Genomic DNA, 27073 nt, shown 5'->3' with positions numbered 1-27073 from the left:
AAAAGACCACACATGTGACCTATCGCTTCAAAGCAGTATTATGTCGGGATGGATTATATGATAATAAACGATGATTATATGCTAATCTATAATTTTAAAAAGTATGACTTGGGTTACGTATGTTTTATTTGGGGGAATGAATTTTAATTTTTTAAACTGACGAAACTAAAATTTGACATGTCTGTTCGTTTAAAATCACTGTTTGGTATCTGGTTAATTTCGATCGGAGGCGGTGGATTGCAAAAACTATGTCTTTGCAATTCGAATGTTATTATTCTTATTTTGAGGCCTATCATTTTCATTTTCCTCTTTAAAAAAACTTTTCTTTGCCAGAGCATTTACTTATTTTGAAATTTCGAATGGTTGTACCGTGTTCTGCAACACCGCATTCTATGAAGACAAAGACTTGTATGATGTATTGGTTGTTATAAGTAAGCTGCTTTGATTTGGTGCCATTGCTTTCTGTTAAGGATCATGCTTTGTTCGTTCGTTTGTTTTGTTGTTTGTTTGTTGTTGTTTTTTTTTTGTTGTTTTTTTTTTGGGGGGGGGGGGGGCTTTTTTGTTTGTTTGTTTGTTTTTTTGTTCTTGTTGTTTTTGTTTTTTTAATCCTTTTTTTTTACGCTGAGCTTATCTTTTCGATGCTCTTCAGTGCGTATATTAATTGATTTTCATTCATTCATCCCATGATCTGATGATCTTCGGGAGGATACACGGGATGCAGCTCTCACCACTTTCCGCCATTCTTCTTTATAGTTGGCCTTGTCCAAGAGTTCTTCCATCTTCATTCCTGTCCATTCCTTGACAGTGGCGTAGAGTGCTTACAATATAAGGTGGTGCCAAAATCAGAAGAAAATGACTTAAATCATGCTATATTTGTAAATACAAAAGAAAGAAAAAAAAATTACTCAAATAAATAAGAGGCGGTTTAGTTTATACCATTTCTCAAATTTTATTATTATTTTTTTTTAATGCTGTAATCCATTTTTTAAAAGATGGATGCGGTGCCAGGCACCAAATCAACCAATATAGCCACGCCCCTGTTCCTTGATATGATCCATCCAAACTTTCCTTTGTCTTCCTCTTCTTCTTCCTCCTTCAAGGGTACCCGCCGTCACCGTTCTGCACAAACCTTCATGCCTTACATTGTGGCCATACCATGCCAGTTTCCTTCTGCTAACTATGGTGTCGTCCTGCACGATCTTTGCACCTCTTCCAGTACGTCTTTATTGGTTCTGTGTTCTGTATACGGCACCAGCAGGAGTTTTCGATAACTTTTCATCTCAAAAGCAGAGGTTCTGCGCTCTAATTCCACAGTTAATGTCCATGACTCGCAGTAGTACAGTAAGATGGAAAGTAGCAATGATTTGTACAGTTTAATTTTTTATTTCGAAATTGATTGGACTTTTCCATATTTTGTCATTCCCGTTAGTGTTGCTGTTGACATTCCTATTCTTGCCTTAATCTCAGTGTACTGGTACCGTTCTTGGTTAGCAGAACACCCAAGTATTTAAATGTTGACACTTCCTCGAGTTTTTCATTATCGATTGAAATTTCTGCATGTCCTTCATTTCTGCTGTTTATCTGAGACTGCTGTACTTATTTCCATGCCGCACTGCATCGCTTTATGTGCAAGTGAGTTAGTTATATCTTAGTTATATATACGCATCCGAACCCACATTAGCATTCCAGTCTCCCATTACCACGAGGATGTCTTTTTTTTTTCACCTTTGAGATTGTTGACTCGAGTATCTCATAAAACTCTTCCAAATCTTCATCACTGTAGGCTGAAGTTGGTGCATAAGCCTGGGTGATTGTTAGATTAGGTGGCTGGGGTACAATTCTTATGGATACTAGGAGTACTCTAGGTGAAAATGGTTTGATCTGCAACGACAACTACATAAATTATTATGACAACAGTATGTGATCTGCCTTGTCAGTCGAGCATTGTGTTGAAATTATTTAGATGAAGAAAATTGAGTTAATATATATATATATATATATATATATATATATATATATATTATATATATATATATAATACATACATATATATATATATATATATATATATATATATAATACATACATATAATATATATATATATATATATATATATATATATATATATATATATTAATATATTACATACATACATTATATATATATATATATATATATTATATATATATATATATATATATTATATATATAAACGATCAGGATTCGGAATTCTAAGATTTTTGAAAGTTCAGATACAGCTCACTTGGCACAGAGCACTTATTTCCCACGCAAAGGAACCGAGATCGATCCCGGGTGAAGTCGAGTTTATTTTTCTGCACCCCCCTCCCCCCTTTCCATCTGTCCACCCAGCATTAATTGGGTAGCTGGGTTTGTTAGATCTGGCGGAAAGAACTTTGCGATATACTAGCGTCCTATTCAAATGGTAACAAGCAATTGCAATTGTCCATTTCAGGCTATAGAAACCAAGATATACTCGGTTGATACAAGCGTGCATTCAATAATGACATTAACATTTTCTTTCCTTTACAAGAAATCCAACTCCATGCTGGTGTACTGTTTCATGACCGGAGTACCATAATTTGTATTGTGTCCTTCGCTTGTTGTGGTCTCTCTGAGGCCAGTCCACCAAACCTCCGCTAGACCCACAATGTCCCATTTGTAGCGATTGAGCTCATGCACTAATTTATTTACTTTCCCTGTGGCATAGAGGGTTCGTATATTCCAAGTGCCGATGGTTATTTCTTTGGATGTCAGTTTTAATTTCTTATTATCTCTAGTAACCAATTTATCACTTCCGCCCTGGGGAACTCCCAACGGTAAGCGCGGTCGGGAAGAGGAGACACTGGGTGACTGCGAAACTCAATAAAATAAGCACTGGTTGAATACGGAGAGAAAATGATCAACTGGTAATGGGATTGGTGGGGGGGGGGGGGGTAACCCACAAACGACCGAGGCGCTGGACGCAGGGGAGAACATGGTGATACGAGATCAAAGAGAAAAAGCCACCAGCTCTTGGGTTGTGGAAATGGTTGTTAGGGGGGGGGGGGTGTGATTATTCTGTTTTTAATGAATTAGAGATACTCATGAGTGTGTGTGTGTTTAAGAAGACCAATACGGTTTCTATAGCTGCAAACGGAATAGTAACTGAGAGTTTCACTAATGATACTAATGATAAATTCATCATTCGGGCGCATTGCATTCCAGTATTCCGAATCGAAGAGCCATGGAGTTATTCAGACTCGACCCTGGTTAGCCACGGAGTTCTATTCAGTTTAGACTCGAGTCCGAATTGCCACGGGAAGCAATTCAGACTCGGGTCCGAATTGCCACGGGAAGCAATTCAGACCCGGGTCCGAATAGCCTTTTCCCTTTCCGGAACATTAGGTTTAAATTGCGAATGTAGATAAACACGGAAAATAAACGGAAGTTGACAAAATATCTCCCTTTTTCAGCTGAGAGGCCAATAATATAGGGGAGTTCCGACAACTTTTGACTCAGGGTTGCCAGTTTGGCATTTTAAATGCCAGATTCCAAAAAGGAAATTTAGTATAATTCAAAAAAAAAAATTTAAAAAAAAAGAAAAGAAAACACGCAAGCCGCCAGGATATGATAGTAAATTGTCTATCAAAAGTGAGTAGTTTTCTTAGTGGGGGTGGGAGTCAACAGACTTTGGCATTTTTTTGAGTGTTTTGGCATTTTTTGAGTCTTCCCCTGGCATTTTGTTGAAAAATAATCTGGCAACCCTGTTTTGACTGAGGTAGAGAGCTTCCTCATCACCAGATCAGCCACTGGCATTTGGCTGGAAGAATGGCATCTTCTACAGGGGTTTTGCCATTTGTCAGAGGCATTGACCTAACCCGCAATGACTTTTCTGTTAGTATGAATGAGGTTGCTGAATTGTTATTGTCATTGTTTTGATTTTTTTAAATAAAAAAGTGAAAATCAAAATAATTGCCGGGGCACTTCTTTAGTTTAAGTTTTAGTTTAGTGACTTAAAATTAAAATTAAAATCACATTAATATTAAAATTAAAATTGCACTCTTTGGGGTTTGGTGTCCCTGACGAGAGGACGCTGTCACTGATTTTATGACATTAAGGTTAAAGTGTAAAGATATTTTCAACAACAATCGTCCCCACAAAAGTATTAGACTTCTAGTTCTAGACACTCTAGAAAATTATTAAACAAATCTGCTGATTAAGAATAGATTGGTGACATATATGTCGAAACTCAAACTCATCCTGTTTTCTAAATGTTTTTTCTCTCTCTCAATACAGAAAACTTTCCCCCATCATGTACAGGATATGACAGGTTTGCGTTGGCTAAGGTTAAGCCATGCAAACCTCAAGGAGGTCCCAATAGAGCTTGGCTTCTTAAATAAATTGGCAAGTTCATATTTCTCTACTTTTTAAAGTCGAATATTTACAAGTACAAGAGATATTTAATTGTTCACAAGAAATGACTCTCATAGCCATTACAGTTGACTGCAGGATCATTTTATAACCTCAGACTTAATGATGACAAGTCCATTTGAAGACAAGACACTAACACTAACAATGTCTTTTAACAATAATTGAGCTTTTTGAACTTTTATATAGCGCAATATCCACTAAACATGCTCAAAGCGCTTTACAAAGGGTCCCCAGCCAACTGCCTGTTAGGTGATATGACAATTTTTTTCAGACACAATGCTGTTAACGGCCATGTACTCATTTTACACCTGACTACGATGAGAGAATTTGAGTAAAGAGCCTTTTGCAAGGGCTCAAATATGTGCTGATTGAAACTCGAACCCAGGACCTTCCGATCCGAAAGCGAGTGTCATACCACAAGACCACATAGCCGCACAATAATGGACCATAATGAGGGAAGCTCATTGAGTACTAATAGAATATTAAAGTCTCTCACTCTATATAGTATTGATTTTGTTGCTCGATTTGATTAATGGTGGAAATTATGTTATTCAGTAATTTGCTCAAAAGATTATGAGTTTGAGTAAATGTTTTCATCCATTTCTTACAAACAGGAAATAGAATAAACTTTGATTTCTTTGAACATTGAGTCTCTAAAGTTCTCCCTTTTATTTCTTTTAATAGCCAGTTGTTCACAATGTTTATTCTATTAATTTCCACTGAGTGGAGTAACTTTGACCTATTTTCCCTTTTTTATGTTATTAAATGAAAATATCTTCAAGAATGAAACTAAATGTATTTAAACAAATGTCTTTTGGCACAGGAGGACATAACCATGGTCCACAATAGTATTGAATCAATTGGAGATGGATTGCCTGTTTTGCCTGCCCTTCACAGCATCAATTTTCGATACAACGAACTGACAGACTCTGGTGTGCCTAAGAAAATATTTAAAGGCAGTGACTTATCCATCGTCGTAAGTTTTAATATGCTGTTATTGATAACCTTCATCCTTTGACATCCATTGAGCACTAAACTTTCCAACCATTGTATATATGAGGCAGTGACAAAGGTCTTTTTCATAAAATTCGCTACAAAAATACCCCAATACTACTAATTTATTTGGAAAGACAATGGAAGATATTTGTTTTTATCATTTTCTCTTGATTGAATAATGAAAAAACTCCAAAGAAAACTGGTGATCTAGCATAAAAATTATAGCAGTTACAGCTTTTGTAAATTGTCAAAAATTCTGGGCAAAGTATCAAATTTTTTTAACACATGTGCACTTTCTCAGTGATTTTTCACTCATTTTCCACGATGCTTATCAAGAAAATAAAAAGCAAAAAAGTTTACATTACTGATATCTTCTCAAGTAGCCTTTTATTGTGCATTTGAAATGTAAGGAATGCCAACTTCTTTTTTAATGTACTGCATTTGTGGATTTAGAATGTTGATATCCATTTCTTGTTATGTATTTGCTTCACATTTTGATATATAAATCATTCAGTATGATTTGAGTGGATTTAATCAATTTCGATGCATATGCTAGGCATTTGTTAACATTGTATTTAATTATTTTTATTTTTTTGTTTCTTCACCCGTGTGGAGACAATTTTGGAACGCTGAGTACATTGGATGTGAAAAATAGATATGTATAATAGATTTCTTGTCCAGGTCAACGGTGCTAATTTTTTTGGGTATATTTTGTTGAGGACTTTTTTAAACATGCAGAATCCACTCCATTTATTCTTGTAAATTACCTATTTGAATTGACAAATGGAGTTTTGCACAATTTGTAGAATCTTAGATGATTTTTTCATGTGTATGTTCAGGAGGAAAAAATGGTAAGCACATCATAACCTTAATGATTTATTCCCTAGCAGGCCATATGAAACCAAATTTTAATTTCATACACAATTGTATTTTAGCAAAGACTTGCAAACAGCAGCATATTAATACCAGAAAATTTATTATGGAGAAAATGTAATATGGACAGGCACCTTTTAAAATTTCCAATATAAATGTGCATTAAAAAAAAGATCAAATCGGGTCATGGGTTCAAAATGAATGCTTGTAATTTTATTTTTTTCAGGATCTGAGCCACAACAAATTAACAGAAGTTCCGCCTGAACTGGAGAACTCCAAATCAGTCCTGGTATTGAATCTCAGCCACAACCAGTGAGCATGTATTTTATCATCAAGGAAGACAACTTATTAGTTCATTTTGTTGTTAGTTTCTTATTCAAGGTGAAGTCCAATTCCTTTTGGATTATTCTGAGTTATTTTACTCAGTGAGAACAAATACAGATGTTATATATAAATTGTTCTGATCATCAATATTAAGTCTGATTGTACAATCACTCAGTGCATTTTTCAACTATCAGCACCCACATTTATAACAATATTGAGCCGCTTTTATTGTTTTCAAATTCATTTGTATTTCAGAATTGAAATGATTCCCAATCAACTGTTTATTAACCTTACAGACCTTGTGTTTGTTGATCTCAGCAATAACAACCTTGGTAAGTCATTACGCAACATTACCTTTCTTTTTGGGAGATGGGTGTATTAATTTATCAAAATTTTTACAAAGGCTAAAATTGAGTTGTGGATTTATCTGTTTATTAATATCAACTGCCACACCACCAAGAACTTCAAAGGTAGGATTTACATAAAAAATTGTGAAAGATGATACAATGAAATAGGGTCCAGAGGTTACAGTCCATTGCTTTGCTTGAACCACGTATTCAAAGGAAGGACATCTACACTTTTTTATGAAACATAGAAGCATGAAAAATATTTTTTTTTTGGAAGTTTCAAATCTTGTTGTCCTCCAATATTCATTTATGTAGTGAAAAATTTGAAGACTACTTTCCTCTCTTTTAATGATTACATTTACTTTTGTTAAATGATGCAAAGGTACAATTGAATATTTCAGTGAAAAATGGTTGGGGGAAAAAAACAACAGCTCTCTATCGATGTCATTGCAGTTGAGTGCAAATCTTTGTCCTGTTCTTAAATTTGACATTTCTTAGAGGAGACGAGGCTGGGGGTGAAGATCAACCTGACAAGAGTCTTTTCCATTTAAAATGAGAACTTTGACTGGATTTTTAGTTTTGGTCCTGGATATTGTTTCATTAGTCCTTTGCAAAATTTAGTTTTGAAAAAAACAACATATGAATATTTGCCCTCAACAATAATTATCAATCTGACTGAGTTAGACAGTTAATAAAAAGATGAGCTGCTATTTATCCTGATTTCTTTTTTCTTGTAACATGCATAAAATATACTGAACAGCAAAACAACTGCCTTTTTAAAACAAAATCAATGTATCTCATGTAAGATAAGTCATTTTCTCAACCACCACCACCACATCATTATCAATACCAATACTACCACAACCACTATATTGTATCTATTTAGAACCATCCGATATGTAAACACAATGCCAAATCCCATCCATATTCCCTTTTCTTTTATGCAGAAATTCCTCTTTCGCATAAAAATTTCTCAGTGTGGTGTCTAAAATTCCTGTGAGCCAAATTTTAAGTTGGCATCTCTGGTAAACCACCTAATCTGTATTGGATGGGAAACAGGTACCAGGAGAAAAAAAAATCCTGTTTGCATATATATAAACCAAGTCTTATTTTCATACAAGTCAAATGATTGGCAATCTGGCCTGAAAGTGTAATTATTTATTTCAAGGATACATTTCCTTTGCCCAGCTTTCATTTCAGTTTGCTCGCTTTCAGACATTATTTATCTGTTATATCATATTCTGTTCTAAATTTTTAAATTTTTTTTTTCATCCATAGAAACTCTTCCACCTCAGATGAGGCGTTTGACTAGTCTGCAGACATTGATTTTGGATAACAACCCACTTATTCATGCCCAGCTCAGGTTTGGTTCTTTATGTTTTAATAAATGATGCAGTGACAAAAGCTTGCATAGACATGTGTATTTCATCGATTTAAATAATTATGGAAATGTTTTCATCATTTTTTTAACTTGAAATGAAGATAAGTGATCTTTTTCCTCTTTCACGAGACTTTTTGTCACTTCTTTGGAATGAGATTATTCGGTTTTGTGTGGGCCTCAGTAGGGTTCTGTATATTACTGTATATATTGGCTTTGTTGGACTGTCTTTCAGGAACATTGATCCCTGTGAACTTTCACCCATGAGAGAGAGTAGAGGGAGGGGATTCTGCATCTTTCAAGCTCTATATTTTAATTGGAGGGACAAACTATTTTAAAAATGATTCTATATGATCTAATTTAATCACAGTTTTTGTTCTTCCTTTTTAAATCCCTTTTCTTCCATTATTGTAGGCAGTTGCCAGTTCTCACAGCCCTTCAGACCCTTAGAATGAGGAATACCCAAAGAACACTCAACAACTTTCCCACTGGCCTCGAGACACTGACCAATTTACAAGGTATTATATCTTCTTTTAAATGAGAGGAAGTCAAATTGTTATAGTATGTTGAACCTCTTACTCACACATTTCTCAGCCTTTTGATTTCTTTCTGAATTCCATGTTTTGGTTTATGACTTAAACGCTATCAAAATATGGTCAGCTTCCTTCAATGTTTATTTTCTTTCTATTTAGTAAAAGAACACTGAAACATGTCAGCACGAAAAGTTTTTCCTACAAATCCCAAGGATATGTAGATATAGTTTAAACACCAGTTTGCATGCACCCATTAAAAAAATGCTAAATTATTCTGTTCCAATAAAAGGTTTTGTAATTCATAATTTTTATATCCATATAATATTTAGTGCCTTTATTTATATTTTTAAACACCTTTTCATTTGTTTTCTTACACATTGAATATTTGTTTTGATAAAGGGAAGACCCGAAATGTCAACAAACATCTGTGTTATTTATTGAAGCTTTATATTTCATATAAATTAGATTTTACTTGGATTTAAGCTTCAGGCAGCATGTTTTTATCATGCAAAATAAATAAATTCAATCCTTTATTCATTCATTCTGTCAAAATTTAATGGCTAAATTATTTGTATCTTACTTCTTTCGGCTAAAAATCAAAATCATGTCTTAAATGATCATTGGATTATGCTTATGTCAGTCTTGTCTTCATCGAAGTGTCTCATCTCTTTTATTACTTTTATTTTATATTTTATTAGATGTAGACTTGTCGTACAACAACCTGAATCGTGTGCCTGAAGCTCTTTACAAATTGGAGTCTCTCAGACGTCTTAACCTCAGTGATAATGAAATATCAGAGTTGTCCTTAATGATTGGTAAGTGTATTTATATTAAAGATTGATATGCATGTTGTCCTTTGAGAATTGAACGAATTCAAAGGTTGCCTGAAGTGAAGAATGTATCAATAAAGATGAGAGAAGATATGTTGAAATGGTTCAGACATGTTAAGAGATGAGAGAGGGAGGATGTGGGAAAGAAAGTATTGGAAATACAATTAGCAGGAAAGAACAAAAAGGGACACCCAAAACTTAATGGATGGATAGGGTAAAGGACAATATGAAAGAAACTGGACCTAGAGGAAGATGATGCTATGAACTGAGAGGCATGGAGATATGACATTCATTATGGCAACTCTGCAAAATGCAGGATAAGTTGAAAGAAGAAGATGTATGTTGTCCTAAATGTTTGAAGAGTGTTGTCTGTAATCATTGGTAAGCGTGTTGTCCTTAATGTTTGTCAAGTATGTTGTCCATAATGATTGGTATGTGTGTTGTTCTTAACTTAACGTTTATCAAGTATGTTGTCCATTGCAACACTTTGGGATCAGCGAAAATATTGCGATTAACAAAGTTGCGATTAACTGAAGTTGAGTTTTCTGTCCACTATTGCAGTGTTTTATGACAATTTCTGTCTGAGTTGGTGTAGGACATGAGCTGAACTCATTGTTGAATAGAAGTTTTTTTTTTCTGTACCGTGATATCATTCCTCTTGTTAGGGGAAGCCATGGTTTTTCAGTCTTCATGTTGTTTTTTTTTTTTTTTTTTCCAAGCTGCGATATCTTTGGTCAATTTCAGATCAAATCGAGGATGCTAAATCGCCGGTATAAGCCAGTCTGGCCAACAGTCACCACCATCATCATTATCATCAGAGTTCAAGCATCACAATTGCATCATCATCACTCTCACCACTTCTACTACCACCACCTTCACATCATCATCTCTACCACCACTACAACAACCACATCATCACCACTACAACCATCACTACTACCACATCAACAGCACTACCACTTCTATTAAAACCACCACCACATCATAATCATCACTAGCACCACTACCACAACCACCACCGCAGCATTATCACTAGCATTAACACCACGATTACAACCACCACCACATCATCACCATCAATACACTACAACTGCAACCACCACCATATCATTTTTATCACACACACACACACACAACCACCACCACCACCACATCGTCATCACAAACAATACTATTACAAATATCACCATCACATCATCGTCACTAACACTTTTTCTACAACCATCATCATCACTCACTTCCACTACTACTTCAACCACCACCACTACACCATCATCACTACCACTTCTATTGCAACCATCGTCACTAACACTACAACTACAACCAGCACACATCATCATCCTTACCACTCTGGGTGGGGATCCTGACCTCCCATAGTGGGCAGGGAAGTATATGCTGTGTCTTCTATCCCCCCATAACCGTTTTCCAATTGTTTCCTGTCGTTGTCTTGGAATGAGATTACTTAGTTTTATCCTGATCCTTGCCGGAGTTCCTTGGCTGGGAGGGAAACAGTCGAATGTATAGGTATAGTTTTGGGAGATGATATTTTTTTTCCTTGTAAATCATCTCCCTGTTATGTATTGTTATTTTTTATTTTTAACATATGATTTGTAACCATTTGAGTGTATTCCTCTTAGTGGGATCTTGTGCTGGTATCTGGGTGAAACTTTTAGGTGACCTCAAGCTAAGTACTTTGATAGTGTGCTCTTGGAATCTACATCTGTTTCCTATTTGAACCAATTCCCCTTTGTCTTACCTTTTCTTGTGTGCTTTAATTATAATTCTAGAACTTTTTACTATCCATTTTCTTCCTTTTTACTGGCGCTGATATGACCTTAATGTGTTGCAAGCGCTGTAAAACCCTTAAAAACAAACAAAACATACTTACCACTCCTACTACAACCACCATATCCACATCATATCCAAATACTACTACTACTTCTACTCCTACTACTACTGCTACTACTACTATTACTACTACTACTACTACTACTCCTCCTCTACCTACTACTACTACTACAACTACTACTACTACTACTACTACTACTACTACTACTACTACTACACTACTACTACTACTAATACACTACTACTACTACTACTACTACTACTACTACTACTACTACTACTACTACTCACTACATACTCAACACATCGCCACAACCATCTCATCATCATCATCACTACCACCACTATTACTACAACCACCACCACCTCCATTTTCTTTTACACTACTACTACAAACACCACAACCTCATCATTAGAAAAGTGAGTGGAGCAGGCACTTATGTTGGTAACAACAAGATATGAAGTGAGTAGAAAAGTGCCAGAAGACAATAGAGAATAAAAATTTTTTTCGCGGCGGTGGTGGGGTTTTGAACCTGCGACCTTATTGGTACGACAACTCCGCCTGGCAGGTGAGAGCGTGGCTCTACCGTGTGAGCTATCCACGAACACAAAAATATTCGTTTCAAACCCAAAGTCATTTCTAGATCCCTCTCTCACCCACTACTTGAGATCGCCGATTCGTTCACCACCATCGCGAAGTAATTTTGACCAGCAGTTAAGCTTAATAGCCAATATTCTCATCACAAACATATAACATAGAAACGATTGAGACATTGAGTATGCTCCGGTGTATGGGTGAATTTTTAATTCAGAAAAGTGAGTGGAGCAGGCACTTATGTTGGTAACAACAAGATATGAAGTGAGTAGAAAAGTGCCAGAAGACAATAGAGAATAAAAATTTTTTTCGCGGCGGTGGTGGGGTTTTGAACCTGCGACCTTATTGGTACGACAACTCCGCCTGGCAGGTGAGAGCGTGGCTCTACCGTGTGAGCTATCCACGAACACAAAAATATTCGTTTCAAACCCAAAGTCATTTCTAGATCCCTCTCTCACCCACTACTTGAGATCGCCGATTCGTTCACCACCATCGCGAAGTAATTTTGACCAGCAGTTAAGCTTAATAGCCAATATTCTCATCACAAACATATAACATAGAAACGATTGAGACATTGAGTATGCTCCGGTGTATGGGGTGAATTTTTAATTCAGAAAAGTGAGTGGAGCAGGCACTTATGTTGGTAACAACAAGATATGAAGTGAGTAGAAAAGTGCCAGAAGACAATAGAGAATAAAAAATTTTTTCGCGGCGGTGGTGGGGTTTTGAACCTGCGACCTTATTGGTACGACAACTCCGCCTGGCAGGTGAGAGCGTGGCTCTACCGTGTGAGCTATCCACGAACACAAAAATATTCGTTTCAAACCCAAAGTCATTTCTAGATCCCTCTCTCACCCACTACTTGAGATCGCCGATTCGTTCACCACCATCGCGAAGTAATTTTGACCAGCAGTTAAGCTTAATAGCCAATATTCTCATCACAAACATATAACATAGAAACGATTGAGACATTGAGTATGCTCCGGTGTATGGGGTGAATTTTTAATTCAGAAAAGTGAGTGGAGCAGGCACTTATGTTGGTAACAACAAGATATGAAGTGAGTAGAAAAGTGCCAGAAGACAATAGAGAATAAAAAATTTTTTCGCGGCGGTGGTGGGTTTTGAACCTGCGACCTTATTGGTACGACAACTCCGCCTGGCAGGTGAGAGCGTGGCTCTACCGTGTGAGCTATCCACGAACACAAAAATATTCGTTTCAAACCCAAAGTCATTTCTAGATCCCTCTCTCACCCACTACTTGAGATCGCCGATTCGTTCACCACCATCGCAAAGTAATTTTGACCAGCAGTTAAGCTTAATAGCCAATATTCTCATCACAACATATAACATAGAAACGATTGAGACATTGAGTATGCTCCGGTGTATGGGGTGAATTTTTAATTCAGAAAAGTGAGTGGAGCAGGCACTTATGTTGGTAACAACAAGATATGAAGTGAGTAGAAAAGTGCCAGAAGACAATAGAGAATAAAAAATTTTTTCGCGGCGGTGGTGGGGTTTTGAACCTGCGACCTTATTGGTACGACAACTCCGCCTGGCAGGTGAGAGCGTGGCTCTACCGTGTGAGCTATCCACGAACACAAAAATATTCGTTTCAAACCCAAAGTCATTTCTAGATCCCTCTCTCACCCACTACTTGAGATCGCCGATTCGTTCACCACCATCGCAAAGTAATTTTGACCAGCAGTTAAGCTTAATAGCCAATATTCTCATCACAAACATATAACATAGAAACGATTGAGACATTGAGTATGCTCCGGTGTATGGGGTGAATTTTTAATTCAGAAAAGTGAGTGGAGCAGGCACTTATGTTGGTAACAACAAGATATGAAGTGAGTAGAAAAGTGCCAGAAGACAATAGAGAATAAAAAATTTTTTCGCGGCGGTGGTGGGGTTTTGAACCTGCAACCTTATTGGTACGACAACTCCGCCTGGCAGGTGAGAGCGTGGCTCTACCGTGTGAGCTATCCACGAACACAAAAATATTCGTTTCAAACCCAAAGTCATTTCTAGATCCCTCTCTCACCCACTACTTGAGATCGCCGATTCGTTCACCACCATCGCAAAGTAATTTTGACCAGCAGTTAAGCTTAATAGCCAATATTCTCATCACAAACATATAACATAGAAACGATTGAGACATTGAGTATGCTCCGGTGTATGGGGTGAATTTTTAATTCAGAAAAGTGAGTGGAGCAGGCACTTATGTTGGTAACAACAAGATATGAAGTGAGTAGAAAAGTGCCAGAAGACAATAGAGAATAAAAATTTTTTTCGCGGCGGTGGTGGGGTTTTGAACCTGCGACCTTATTGGTACGACAACTCCGCCTGGCAGGTGAGAGCGTGGCTCTACCGTGTGAGCTATCCACGAACACAAAAATATTCGTTTCAAACCCAAAGTCATTTCTAGATCCCTCTCTCACCCACTACTTGAGATCGCCGATTCGTTCACCACCATCGCAAAGTAATTTTGACCAGCAGTTAAGCTTAATAGCCAATATTCTCATCACAAACATATAACATAGAAACGATTGAGACATTGAGTATGCTCCGGTGTATGGGGTGAATTTTTAATTCAGAAAAGTGAGTGGAGCAGGCACTTATGTTGGTAACAACAAGATATGAAGTGAGTAGAAAAGTGCCAGAAGACAATAGAGAATAAAAAATTTTTTCGCGGCGGTGGTGGGGTTTTGAACCTGCGACCTTATTGGTACGACAACTCCGCCTGGCAGGTGAGAGCGTGGCTCTACCGTGTGAGCTATCCACGAACACAAAAATATTCGTTTCAAACCCAAAGTCATTTCTAGATCCCTCTCTCACCCACTACTTGAGATCGCCGATTCGTTCACCACCATCGCGAAGTAATTTTGACCAGCAGTTAAGCTTAATAGCCAATATTCTCATCACAAACATATAACATAGAAACGATTGAGACATTGAGTATGCTCCGGTGTATGGGGTGAATTTTTAATTCAGAAAAGTGAGTGGAGCAGGCACTTATGTTGGTAACAACAAGATATGAAGTGAGTAGAAAAGTGCCAGAAGACAATAGAGAATAAAAATCGGCGATCTCAAGTAGTGGGTGAGAGAGGGATCTAGAAATGACTTTGGGTTTGAAACGAATATTTTTGTGTTCGTGGATAGCTCACACGGTAGAGCCACGCTCTCACCTGCCAGGCGGAGTTGTCGTACCAATAAGGTCGCAGGTTCAAAACCCCACCACCGCCGCGAAAAAATTTTTTATTCTCTATTGTCTTCTGGCACTTTTCTACTCACTTCATATCTTGTTGTTACCAACATAAGTGCCTGCTCCACTCACTTTTCTGAATTAAAAATTCACCCCATACACCGGAGCATACTCAATGTCTCAATCGTTTCTATGTTATATGTTTGTGATGAGAATATTGGCTATTAAGCTTAACTGCTGGTCAAAATTACTTTGCGATGGTGGTGAACGAATCGGCGATCTCAAGTAGTGGGTGAGAGAGGGATCTAGAAATGACTTTGGGTTTGAAACGAATATTTTTGTTTCGTGGATAGCTCACACGGTAGAGCCACGCTCTCACCTGCCAGGCGGAGTTGTCGTACCAATAAGGTCGCAGGTTCAAAACCCCACCACCGCCGCGAAAAAATTTTTTATTCTCTATTGTCTTCTGGCACTTTTCTACTCACTTCATATCTTGTTGTTACCAACATAAGTGCCTGCTCCACTCACTTTTCTGAATTAAAAATTCACCCCATACACCGGAGCATACTCAATGTCTCAATCGTTTCTATGTTATATGTTTGTGATGAGAATATTGGCTATTAAGCTTAACTGCTGGTCAAAATTACTTTGCGATGGTGGTGAACGAATCGGCGATCTCAAGTAGTGGGTGAGAGAGGGATCTAGAAATGACTTTGGGTTTGAAACGAATATTTTTGTGTTCGTGGATAGCTCACACGGTAGAGCCACGCTCTCACCTGCCAGGCGGAGTTGTCGTACCAATAAGGTCGCAGGTTCAAAACCCCACCACCGCCGCGAAAAAAATTTTTATTCTCTATTGTCTTCTGGCACTTTTCTACTCACTTCATATCTTGTTGTAACCTTATCATTACTACTACTACAACCACCAGCACCAAATCATCATCATCACTACAACTACAACCATCATCACCACAATCACTACAACCATCACCACCACATCATCATCACCACAACCACTACAACCACCCATTTGAGGTTTCGGAGATTTGGGGTGGTATTGGACTTTGTTTACCTATCTTACAGTTCTAAATAGATAAGATTTTCTGTAATGAACTTCTCCCAAACGGTGTCTGAATTTCATGTGAGCACAAGTTTAAGTTGGCGTCTCTGTAAATTGTAACTTGTTTGCAGGCTTTTTTAAGTGGTCCAAAATTTCTGCAGGCATTTCTTAGAAATGACGTAAGATTGTTTCAAATTGTGGTAGTTCTAGATTGCTTATTAGTGAAGTTATAGAAGAGGGAAACTTAATTCTGAAACACACCTCATATGTTAAAAAGTTTAATTTTTTTTTTCTGTTGGAAAATGTTATTTAAATAGGGAAAGTTATTTTGGTTGGACTTATCTTTTGTCGAATAATGTGTTAAAATTGATTTTACTATTTTCCCCTGTTGATTTTCCTCATTGCAATCATTGCCTTTTATTATTTCTGTTTAGCTCACCTTATTTGTGACATATCACCTCAAAACAGTATCAAAGGCTAACAACTGAATTTATAATATAAAAAATATGGGACTTTGCTTAGGTTTTTATGTTTTATTGAGGAGAATGAATATAATTTCTTGAACTGACAAGAACTAAAATTTTGCTTTTCTTGGCATTTTGACAATAACATCTTTTTTTGGCATCTAGTTTATCCCCAATATAATACTCCTTTGAAGTGATGGGTCACATTTGACATTTAATCTTTCAGATGTGTGGACACAAATGGAAACTTTGAATTTGTCCCGCAACAAACTCACCAATTTACCCGTAAGTCAAATTTGAGGTCATCATTGATAAAGTTTATCATTAATCACTACCAAGTTTTATCCACCTTACTATTTATGCTTGGATGAGATCACTTTGATACCTAACCAGTGATCAAAGTGACAGTTGTCAAGAATCTGTTTGGAAATACTTAATGGGCTTTTTTTTTTTAATTTAAGATGTGAAAATTACTATAATAATTATTTTTTGTTTTGGCTAATTCGTATTATTGTGTTTATATTCAGACTATGATATAAGGTCAATATTTTGCAAATAATGGCTTATGTTATTTTTAGCATTAATGTTTGTATGATAAATACTTTGTTATATTTTCGTATTTCCGTATATTTAGATTTTGCTGAATAAAATTTTAAAATTTATATCTGACTTTTATTTGATTTGTTCATATTCAGAAATTATGCAATAGATATTGAATTTGTATATACCTGTATTTCAGTATAAAAATGCCAACTTTCTCTGATTTTGTTTTTTCCAGACTTTGATTATTTGTTGCCAAGTTTTTCCAATGATTATATAGCATTTAAGAATAAATCCATTTCTAAATTGTTTTTCTTTGCTACTTTCAACAAAACAATCTATTTGGGATGTGCAGATTTTGATTCAGGGAAAAAAATTTCAATGAAAAATAAATACTGTCATATTTTGTGTATTTTTGTGGGTTATTTATTTTTTTTTTTTTAAAGTGAAAATTACAGATTTGCTTTTTGTGATGCATTTGAGGTTTTGAATTTAGTATCTTATTCTTGTGATTTCTTATTGATATGTTACACTGATTTATGATTCTATCTCAATATTGATTCTGTTATCATATTTTAGATCTCCCTCCATAAGATGCAGTGTTTGAAAAAGCTATATGTCAACAACAACCAACTTGATTTTGAGGGGATTCCCCCCAACATTGGCAAACTGCATGATCTGGAGGTATTCAGTGCTTCCAAGAACTGCCTGGAGATGATTCCTGAGGGGCTAGGGAGATGTGGCAAACTGAAGAAGCTTATTCTCAATAACAACAAACTCATTACTCTTCCAGATATTCTACATCTCTTGCCAGAATTGACAGTAAGTTGTGGGCAGCATTCGGTAAAATTCCCTTCAGCCATGGGAACATTGGTCATTTGTCATTTCCATGTGGCTTCTGTCCGTATCTTTTTCTTAGAGGAAGACAATGGAATTATCTTTTGTGAAAGATGATATTTTTTTCATTGTCTCAATTTAAATCTGGCCCATTTCTGTGCTAGTGTTAAAAGGAACTTTTTGGTAATCTCAAACTAAGCACATTAATGGATTGCTGTAATATTGGGTCTACTTCTCTTTATGTTTAAATAGCCCTCTTTGCTTTCCTTTTTCACGAGTGCTTGTAAGAGCAGATTTAGTTGTCTACTAACTTTTCCTTCATCTACCTTGTGACTGGCAATAAAATTACTACTTATATACTGTGAGCACTTCAATTCCTCTAAATTACAAGCAAACATGCAAGTTGAAATCATCTTTTTAGAATTTATAGGTGGTCAAATTCAAGCTATTTGTAATCTTTAATCTGTGTGACTGTTTCAAAGCACTTTAAGCTATTCACCAAGGTAAAGCTAGAGATTATAACTTGATCTTAATGTAGGATGAATGAGTATACAATATAGAAATGAAAAATCTATTCATGGTCTGAACCTCTTATTTTTGTCAATCAGACTCTTGATGTTCGAGACAATCCTGACTTGGTGATGCCACCCAAACCCCAAGAAGCTAAGACTGCCCTCCAGTACTACAATATTGACTTTTCACTCAACACACAACTACAGCTGGCTGGAGCACAACCCATTCCCTCCACCGGAAACACTCCTTGTATGTGTCTTCTTTTTTTCCTCTTCCTCCCTCTTTCCTCATCGTCCTACTTCTCCTTCTCTACAACTCACTGTTTCTTTCCACACTATGTTATATATGAGACACGTGATTCATTTCTAACAAGCTGTGAAAAGACCTTTACTTCCTTCTGTATGCATTTGATGTATTGTATTTCTGTTTTTTATTGTTTTTGTCATTGTCTGAATCAAGTATTTAGAGCCAGTATCATTCAAGGATACTTAATACTTATTTTGTTTTTCTTCTTGGCATTTTACCGATGACAAATGGAGCACTCTTTTGTATACACTCACTAATCATAAGACTTGATCATGGTACATTCCTTACCCATCAAAAATAGATATTGCTTCTTTGAGTATTTTTAATTGTGAGGTAAATTTCTGTTTCATATTAGTTCTATATAAAAGGACATATTCAGATAGAATAGACAAGAAATAAATTTCATATTTTTCTTAATTTGTTTGTCAATAAGTTATGTGAATTTCTATAAACTTCCCTCTTATAATAACAAATAAATAAAGATTAATCATGATAGTTACATAGCAATAACTATCCCGCACAAATCTTTGGGCCTCTTTTTCGCTCACGAAGTGCCCAAATTTGCGACAAAATATGGGACGAAGCCGTTCCGTACATGCTATTTTAAAAAATTAATTACAAAGCTTTATCGATGAATATGACTGAAAGTTGGCACACAGTTAGAAAAGAGGTCATTTTAGATTATGTCAAGCGACAAAACTTGTACGATTACCAGAAGACCGTTAAAAATAGATTTTTACTCTTTGGAGTACAATATTTCTAAAACTACAAAGAGGAGAGATTTTGTCGCTCATAAGGTTATATATGCACATTTCTTCTATTTGTATTTCAAATTTCATTGGATTATGATAAGTACTTTTCCTGTATTCTCACAAAACATCAACCCAATTTGCATTTCAATGAGTGAAAATATGGAGACGGCCATTTTGCTCCACCATCGCGCGACACGAAAATGACCTGAGCGAGGCAATGCTGCCAGGTGGCCAGACTTTAACCTAACCAAATTCGACTTCAAAAGTGGCTAAATAGAAAATCATATGGCTTTCACTATTAAGACTGGCCCACTTAAAATGAACTAAATTTTAACAAACAGAAAATTGAATAGACTAGGATAAATGTCAATGAGACAAAAATAGATGAATAAAATTTAATAAAAGAAGCAAAATTATATATTTGGCCACACACGTGGCCATCTGGCACCTTGTTCGCGATGACTGACGACACAAATCCTCGCGCGCTTTTTAAAAATTAAAGCATTGTTTCATTATGTCATAAGGATAGTAGATTAACTCTCTCTCTCTCTCTCTCTCTCTCTCTCTCTCTCTCTCTCTCTCTCTCTCTCTCCTCTCTCTCTCTCTCAAATAAATACTAGAAATAAGATAAGCCATGGTCTCACAGGACTGATTGATAATAATTTAGCAGGCATTTTTCGTTTGATTTGTATGTGTTGTAGACACAAAATTACACTTCGGAAAAGTTCCAAATGATCAATATTATGTATATTTTAAAACAAAATTATAGTTGACCCTAGCCATACAGCTCTAAAACTATACAAGTTAGAACTTTTCTGATGTTTTCATCATATTTTCTGATAATTTTACCATAAAATTGCCAAGTTTTAATATCTTGTTCCACGTATTAAGCGAGATACAGCCACAAACCAGAATAAAACGCAGAAAAAGTGTCCCATATTTTCCGTATTTTTTTTCTATTTGTGAGTCATCCAAATAAATGACACATTTGAAACTGCATAACTTTGTTATATATTAATGGATTTCCAAAATTCAAAAAGATTTTTACTCAGTGGAGATAGGGCTTTGATTTAAGAGGAGTATTTCCTACAAAAATAGAAAACAAAAATTTTCATAGTCATTGCTAAGTTACAGGTGGAGAAAGTGTGGTGAAGTAGTCAAGTCTTTGCTTCATACCTAAAAGGTACTGAGTTGGATCCTCCACCATGCTGTGTGGCCTTGAGCAAGTCACCTTGCCCTAGCGCATTGCACTGTGGCTGACGTCTGGGTCATTCCAGTCTTCGCATGGAATAGATGCTAAAGGCAAATTTCCCCTCAGGGAATAATAAAGGGAATTTTATTATATTTATTTTATCTTTTTGCAGCTCCAAAAAGCGACCCAGTGGCAAGAAAGTTGAGGCTTAGGAGGAGAAGGGATGGACAAGAAAGTGAAAAAGTTTTAAAGGTGAGTTTTGCTTCTGTCTTTATCTATATTGTATTTACTGGGTTTTAAAAAATTACCTTTTATAGTTCAAAATCAAAGTTCTGAAAAGGAAAGCCTTTATTTTTATTAGCTGTTTCTTTAACAATCTGTACTGTTCCTTTTACAAAGTAATTAAATGAGATCAAATTTTGTTATGACATATTCTCAGCAGTCTAATAACTAAACCATGTTACCTAATACTTTGAATATTTTACAGGAAAAAAAAGAATACATTCCTTTTGATCACAATGACTTTTTCTCAATGTGAAAATAATACATGAATTATCATTTTTCGTTAACTTCTTTTTTTTTCTTAAACTAACCCTAACTCCCATGTAATTTTTCATTTTGGAAATGTTGCCTGTTGCATTTTTTCTTCTTTAATGAGCTTCTGTGACAGTCTTTTTATCGTATTTATGATTTTTTTTTTTTTTTACAGGGAATGAGAGATGTTGCTAAAGACAAGGCTGAAGGGAAATCTACATCTAAAGAGGAAGAACAAAAAGAACCATTAAAGTCAGTCAAAAATGATTATTTCATTTTAGCAGATATCTATAGATGAAAAACTTTGTTGCAAATTAAAATAAAAAAACATACTTTAGCTTGATTCTTGGGTCAATGTAACTTTCTATCTCATAAAAATAAATCAGATATAGAATACATTAAACACTCCTGATCCCAATTGTGGTAGTGTGATGGGGGGAGGAGGAGGGATAAAAAACCTAGTCCTTTTGAAATTAGGATAAATTGAAAGTTCCGTGTGCATGTTAAGTCTTATTCTTTCAAGTTTTATTAAATTAAAATGTAACTTATATCTTAATTATGTGAAACTTACTTAAGGGGAAATTTCACTTGTCCACAGAAATCAGCTTCCGTTTTTGATTCATGGACATCAAGAATTGTGAGATTTACTTTCTCGTTTTTAATATCACACTGTATACATTTTAATTGTCACACAGTATTAACCAATGATTTCCTTCATCCAAACATATTTTTAGAATATTTATAACTATTGCATTTCTTCACATTAAAAAAAACCAAACTACCAGACCAAAGAGATGGGATGAAAACCTACAGCGGCCATCATTGGATTACAGTGAAATTTTTGATGAGGATGTTGGGCAGATACCAGGTGTGTATCTGCCATTTTCATACATAATCTGGATTTTTTTTTAGCCTTGAGTGATTTTCTGTTGTATTAAGCAACGTAATCAGTCTCGAAATTCTTTGGAGGTCCTTTTGGTTTTGTGGGCCTTCATATTATTGATATTAGTTCTCCTTTATTGATATCCAGATGGTGGTGATGTTCACATGTTTGATTGAAGATGTCTGCTATATGTTCATCTAATAATGATGCCCCATAGTTTAGTAGTTTAGCACACACGCTATCTCCCCCCCAGGGCTCTGTTGTTATTTAGACTTTTGAAAGCATACCTTACTTTTCTTGAGGTGATAGGCTTAAGTAATGCTCTGGAGTCTTCTTCAAATTAACTAATTTGTGATGTTTTTTGTCTTCGAATTTTGATTTCAAAAATTTAAATAGAACATTTGTCTTCTATCTCTGGGTTTTCAAATGGTCTTTGATTTTAAAGTTGTATTGTTTTATATATTGCTTGATCGTTATTGCATTTGTTAATATTATCAACTTAAAAAAATAATAATAATGATAAAAATAACTATGATTGATTGATACAGTATCTGTAACTATAGTTGCATTTGTTTTATTTTGTTTATTGGGGTTATTTTAATTTTTAAAATTTTAGATACTATGTACTCTGGATAATCGCAACTCTGTTAGTCACAAATTTCGGTTAATCGCAGCATATCCCAAGCAATGGAATTAATTCTATATAAAAGTCACTGGTTAATTGCAACAAACTTCGGTTAATCACAACAAATTTTCGACCTCAAAAAGTGGCAAATTCAAGAAATCAATCAAACAAAATCTCATGATTAAATTTTATCATGGGTGATATCATGATAGGTTGAATAATCGAGAGTGGGTTGGGGTTTAATGTTACAGTAGTGTCCCACCATCCTATTAGAGATAAAAGGGGTCGTGTTTGTGAGGTCATGTGTGACCATTAAATAGGAGGCAAGGGGGATGGGCAGGGTCTTAGACAACACTAGACAATGACAGCGATATCCTTCGTTTTGGGATTGACAACTGTGTATTGTGATCAATGGTTTGGTTAAAGCTTATTGTCTCTCATCACGGCCACTCTCTTGGACTCTTACAAATTATAAGAACAAAATAGTGAAAGTTAATCCAATCTGAATAAGATGTCGGTTTGCATCAAACCTGCTCAAACATCAAACATCAAAATCAATACAAGGCTGCCATATGGTTTTTGTTTCAATCAAATTGCTCAGTCGTTGGTGGACTAAGAACATTGTTTACAGTAACTGGTTTGAGTTACCATATATTTGTAAAATGTTGCAACAATTGACAGGAAACTAAACTTCGCTTAATTGCAACTTCAGTTAATCACAACATTTTTGCTGCTCCCAAGGTATTGCGATTATCCGGAGTGGACTGTATATTGATCTCTATGAGGTTGGCTTACATAAGATCAGCACATCTGTGAGTCAAATCAAGGTAACTTGTTCTAAACGACATAGTGCAGCAGGTGGGACTCCTAACCCGGTACCTTTTGGTGATATGAGGAAGACTACACTGTTGAACCATGCTGCTCAAATTACTGGTTCTTTTAATGTATATTTTTTAATGGTTATTTCACTTGTCTTTTTTCTTAAAATAGGTCTGAGTTCATGGGAAATTGAGAATTTCTTGCCAAATCAAGTAGAAGATGGTAAGTCAGTTGGATTTACCTTTATGATTCAAGCACAAACTTTTGTCGAGGTAGACAAATAGCTAAGTTTTTGTTGTTCAACATTTTAAAATGTTTTCATTGGTTTTGAAATAAGCAGTTCATTTTAGGGCTATATTTCTTCCATGCCAAGACAAAATCTCATATAATGGAAAAACCCAAATTTACAGAAGTGCCCCCCCCCCCCCCCTCCCCCAAAAGAAAACCCCCCCCAAAAACATTATGTCTAACTGAAGATAGACAAACAAGGTGTTTTTAAGCTTTCTTTAATTTAATATATGGAGGAGACTTAAATGAACTCGTGTTATTTATTTGTTTGATCCAATTTACAGTTATAATCCTGGTTTCTGAAAATTAAATGTACATTATCAATTGCTATCTACCCTTTGGTTAGGACACCAGTCCATTGAAAGTACTTTCCATTAGGTTTAACAGACTTGGGTACCCAACTGTTTGAAAAAAAGGGGGAGGGGGAGGGGCAAAGCACCAAACAGCTCCACCACCAAGACATTAGGTAAACAAATTTCCATTTTTTTAAAATGAATAAAGTATATATTATTATATTATTATTGATTGTTTTTGGATTTTTTTTAAACAGGGAAAGATTAAATGTTAAATGATAAAATAATGTATTCTTGATTTCATCACTATGCATTTTTTATCAATAACATGCCTTCCTACTATTACGCTTTTGGTGTAATCATTGGGAGAACCCCCCCCCCCCCCCTTCCCACACACATACACACACACACAAACGACTCTAATTACACTGCTACACAAAATTTCTGGAAAAAAAACGTTTTTCTAATTGAGGATTTATCAATTTTCTCATGTGATCAAATGACCAACGAACTAGTACTTTTTTTTTCAATTAAGTCTCTAAAGCGCCTGAAGGCTTGCTACAGCAAATCTTTGCATCCAGTGGGCCTCATGCAGTTACTTTGTTAATAGATTTTTAAAATATTTTCATTTATATGTTAGTGTTGAAAGACTTTTCTGAACAAGGAATTTCTTTTGGCTTATTAATTGTGATGAATGGATTACAATTACAAAGCTACTAAGACTAGATATCACATGATATAAAAAGATGCAGCCTTAGTGGTATAGCAAGTGTCACCACATTTTTTGATTTTTCAAGTAAGGAGTTATGTGATAGTTGACATCTTATTGTTTCTTTGTTGTCTACAGCACAAGTAAAAAATAAATGTTTCCCCCCATTTCAGGTCTTCTTGGGAAGTTTTACGAAGCAGACTGTTACATAATCTTGAAAACTTTTATTGATGATTCCAACAGCCTCAACTGGAAGATTTGGTATTGGATTGGGGAAAAGGCAACTGTGAGTTACTATCTTGTTTGCTCGTGGATATAAACGCATCTGTCTCTGGATTTTATCCATTTACACTACCTTCAATGAAACACTTTCAAATCAAGCATAAGATGCCTTCTGCATTATTCCTAAATTTCATCAAGAATCTATGCTTTACTTTTTTAAAAACCCGATGCCATGCCGTCTGTGCCAATGACTTAAAGATCCCTTTATGTTGACTATACTGATAAAAACAAAATTTTCCTTTGGTTTTCCCAAAAACTTACTATTGGAATATTTTTGGGGTGAATGGTTACGAAAATGACCTTTTTTGCACAGCCTCTTATATCTTTATGGCACTGGAATCTGTGCCCAAATCTACTATGTGTAATTCCTCATACAAAAACTGTGAAAGTTTCCTTTTCCATCTTTATTTTTCTCACAGAGCTTTTGTTCGTGCAGATAATCTCTAGGTCTATAATTTGTTCCATCATCTACCTAGCACTGATTTAACCTACCAGCATTCTATAGTTTAAACAAAACATCATCAACAATTCTTAACAAATAAGCATGGTATGCACATTTATGTCCACATCGCCACCCATTCATTTTCTAGTTCCATTCAAAGAGCACAATCTGTAGAGTGTCTAATATTCAAACATAACAGATTTGACTTCACTAAATGATTTTAAATATTTTCAGATCTCCCTCCTCCCCTTCCAAATCCAAATGGGATTGAGTAACAAGCTATTGTTATTGCTGAACTTCTATTTCTATGGGCTAAAGCCAGAAAAAAATTCCCTTTTATACATAAATAAATTTTGAAGCATGATTGGAAAAATGGTTTAAAATACGCTTCATCTCTGTAGATAGCCTAAATACATCCCTTTAAATTGCATTGAAGATATTAAACTGAAACTCAAAATCATTTTTTAGACTAAAACATATCTAGTAATTATTTTAAAGGATAGTTGTCATCTATCTGTTGTCAAATATTGATCATCTTTAAAAAGATAAGAATAATACAGTTACAGTTAGTACGTTATAGCGTCATCCAATTTAATACACTTTTTAAACATATTGTAACTTTTAAATATATTTTGTAATCCAGACTGATGAAGTAAGTGATAAGTGAAATTTCATCCTTTTTATGTTTAGCTTGACAAAAAGGCGTGTTCTGCGATTCATGCTGTCAATCTACGTAACCTTCTTGGTGCTGATTGCCGGACAATTCGTCAAGAAATGAATGATGAAGATGAAGATTTTCTTGAGCTGTTTGAATCTGGTGTGTCATATATAGCTGGTGGTAGGACTGCCAGTGGATTTTATACAGTGGAGGAAATGGTAATTTCACCTGTTGTTTTATTAAAAGGGTTTGTTTTTTTTATTCCTAGATTTTTATCTGTGTAATTTAAATGTCTTCACACTTCTTTAATTTTGAGTATACTGATTGGTTGATTTATGAAATGAGAGAGAGCAATATTAACAGTTTGCTACTTGACTGCGTGGTTATCCATTTGATCTGGTGTTATTTCGTATTGATCCATAAAAGCCTAATTTTTTGCATGAAGCTGTTATTTTGCCATGTTTTTTTTCATGTGGTAACCAGTCTAATTTGTTTCATTTAGGCATCAACATCTA

General features: G+C 35.5%; 1 protein-coding gene across 1 annotated transcript in view; it reads left to right on the top strand.

Annotated features, from left to right (window-relative positions):
- Nucleotides 1-3762: 3762 nt before the first annotated feature.
- LOC144972654 (protein flightless-1 homolog) overlaps nt 3763-27073 on the top strand; it is a 50183-nt gene continuing 26872 nt past the window's right edge. The window contains exons 1-17 of the mRNA XM_078914132.1: nt 3763-3895; nt 4298-4405; nt 5256-5408; nt 6528-6613; nt 6881-6957; nt 8251-8335; nt 8765-8868; nt 9582-9698; nt 17112-17170; nt 18005-18247; nt 18871-19024; nt 21198-21277; nt 21735-21811; nt 22345-22427; nt 24058-24108; nt 25350-25462; nt 26591-26776. Coding sequence (XP_078770258.1) covers nt 3830-3895; nt 4298-4405; nt 5256-5408; nt 6528-6613; nt 6881-6957; nt 8251-8335; nt 8765-8868; nt 9582-9698; nt 17112-17170; nt 18005-18247; nt 18871-19024; nt 21198-21277; nt 21735-21811; nt 22345-22427; nt 24058-24108; nt 25350-25462; nt 26591-26776 — 1842 coding nt within the window. The 5' untranslated portion in view covers nt 3763-3829. The remainder of the gene's footprint in view (nt 3896-4297; nt 4406-5255; nt 5409-6527; nt 6614-6880; nt 6958-8250; nt 8336-8764; nt 8869-9581; nt 9699-17111; nt 17171-18004; nt 18248-18870; nt 19025-21197; nt 21278-21734; nt 21812-22344; nt 22428-24057; nt 24109-25349; nt 25463-26590; nt 26777-27073) is intronic.

Source organism: Berghia stephanieae, chromosome 5 (genome assembly GCF_034508935.2).
Source record: "Berghia stephanieae isolate SIO BIC M18660-M18661 chromosome 5, UCSD_Bste_1.3, whole genome shotgun sequence".
Classification (NCBI taxonomy): Eukaryota; Metazoa; Mollusca; class Gastropoda; order Nudibranchia; family Aeolidiidae; genus Berghia; species Berghia stephanieae.
Note: the sequence above shows the minus strand (reverse complement) of the source record. Positions and strands in the feature narration are given on the sequence as shown.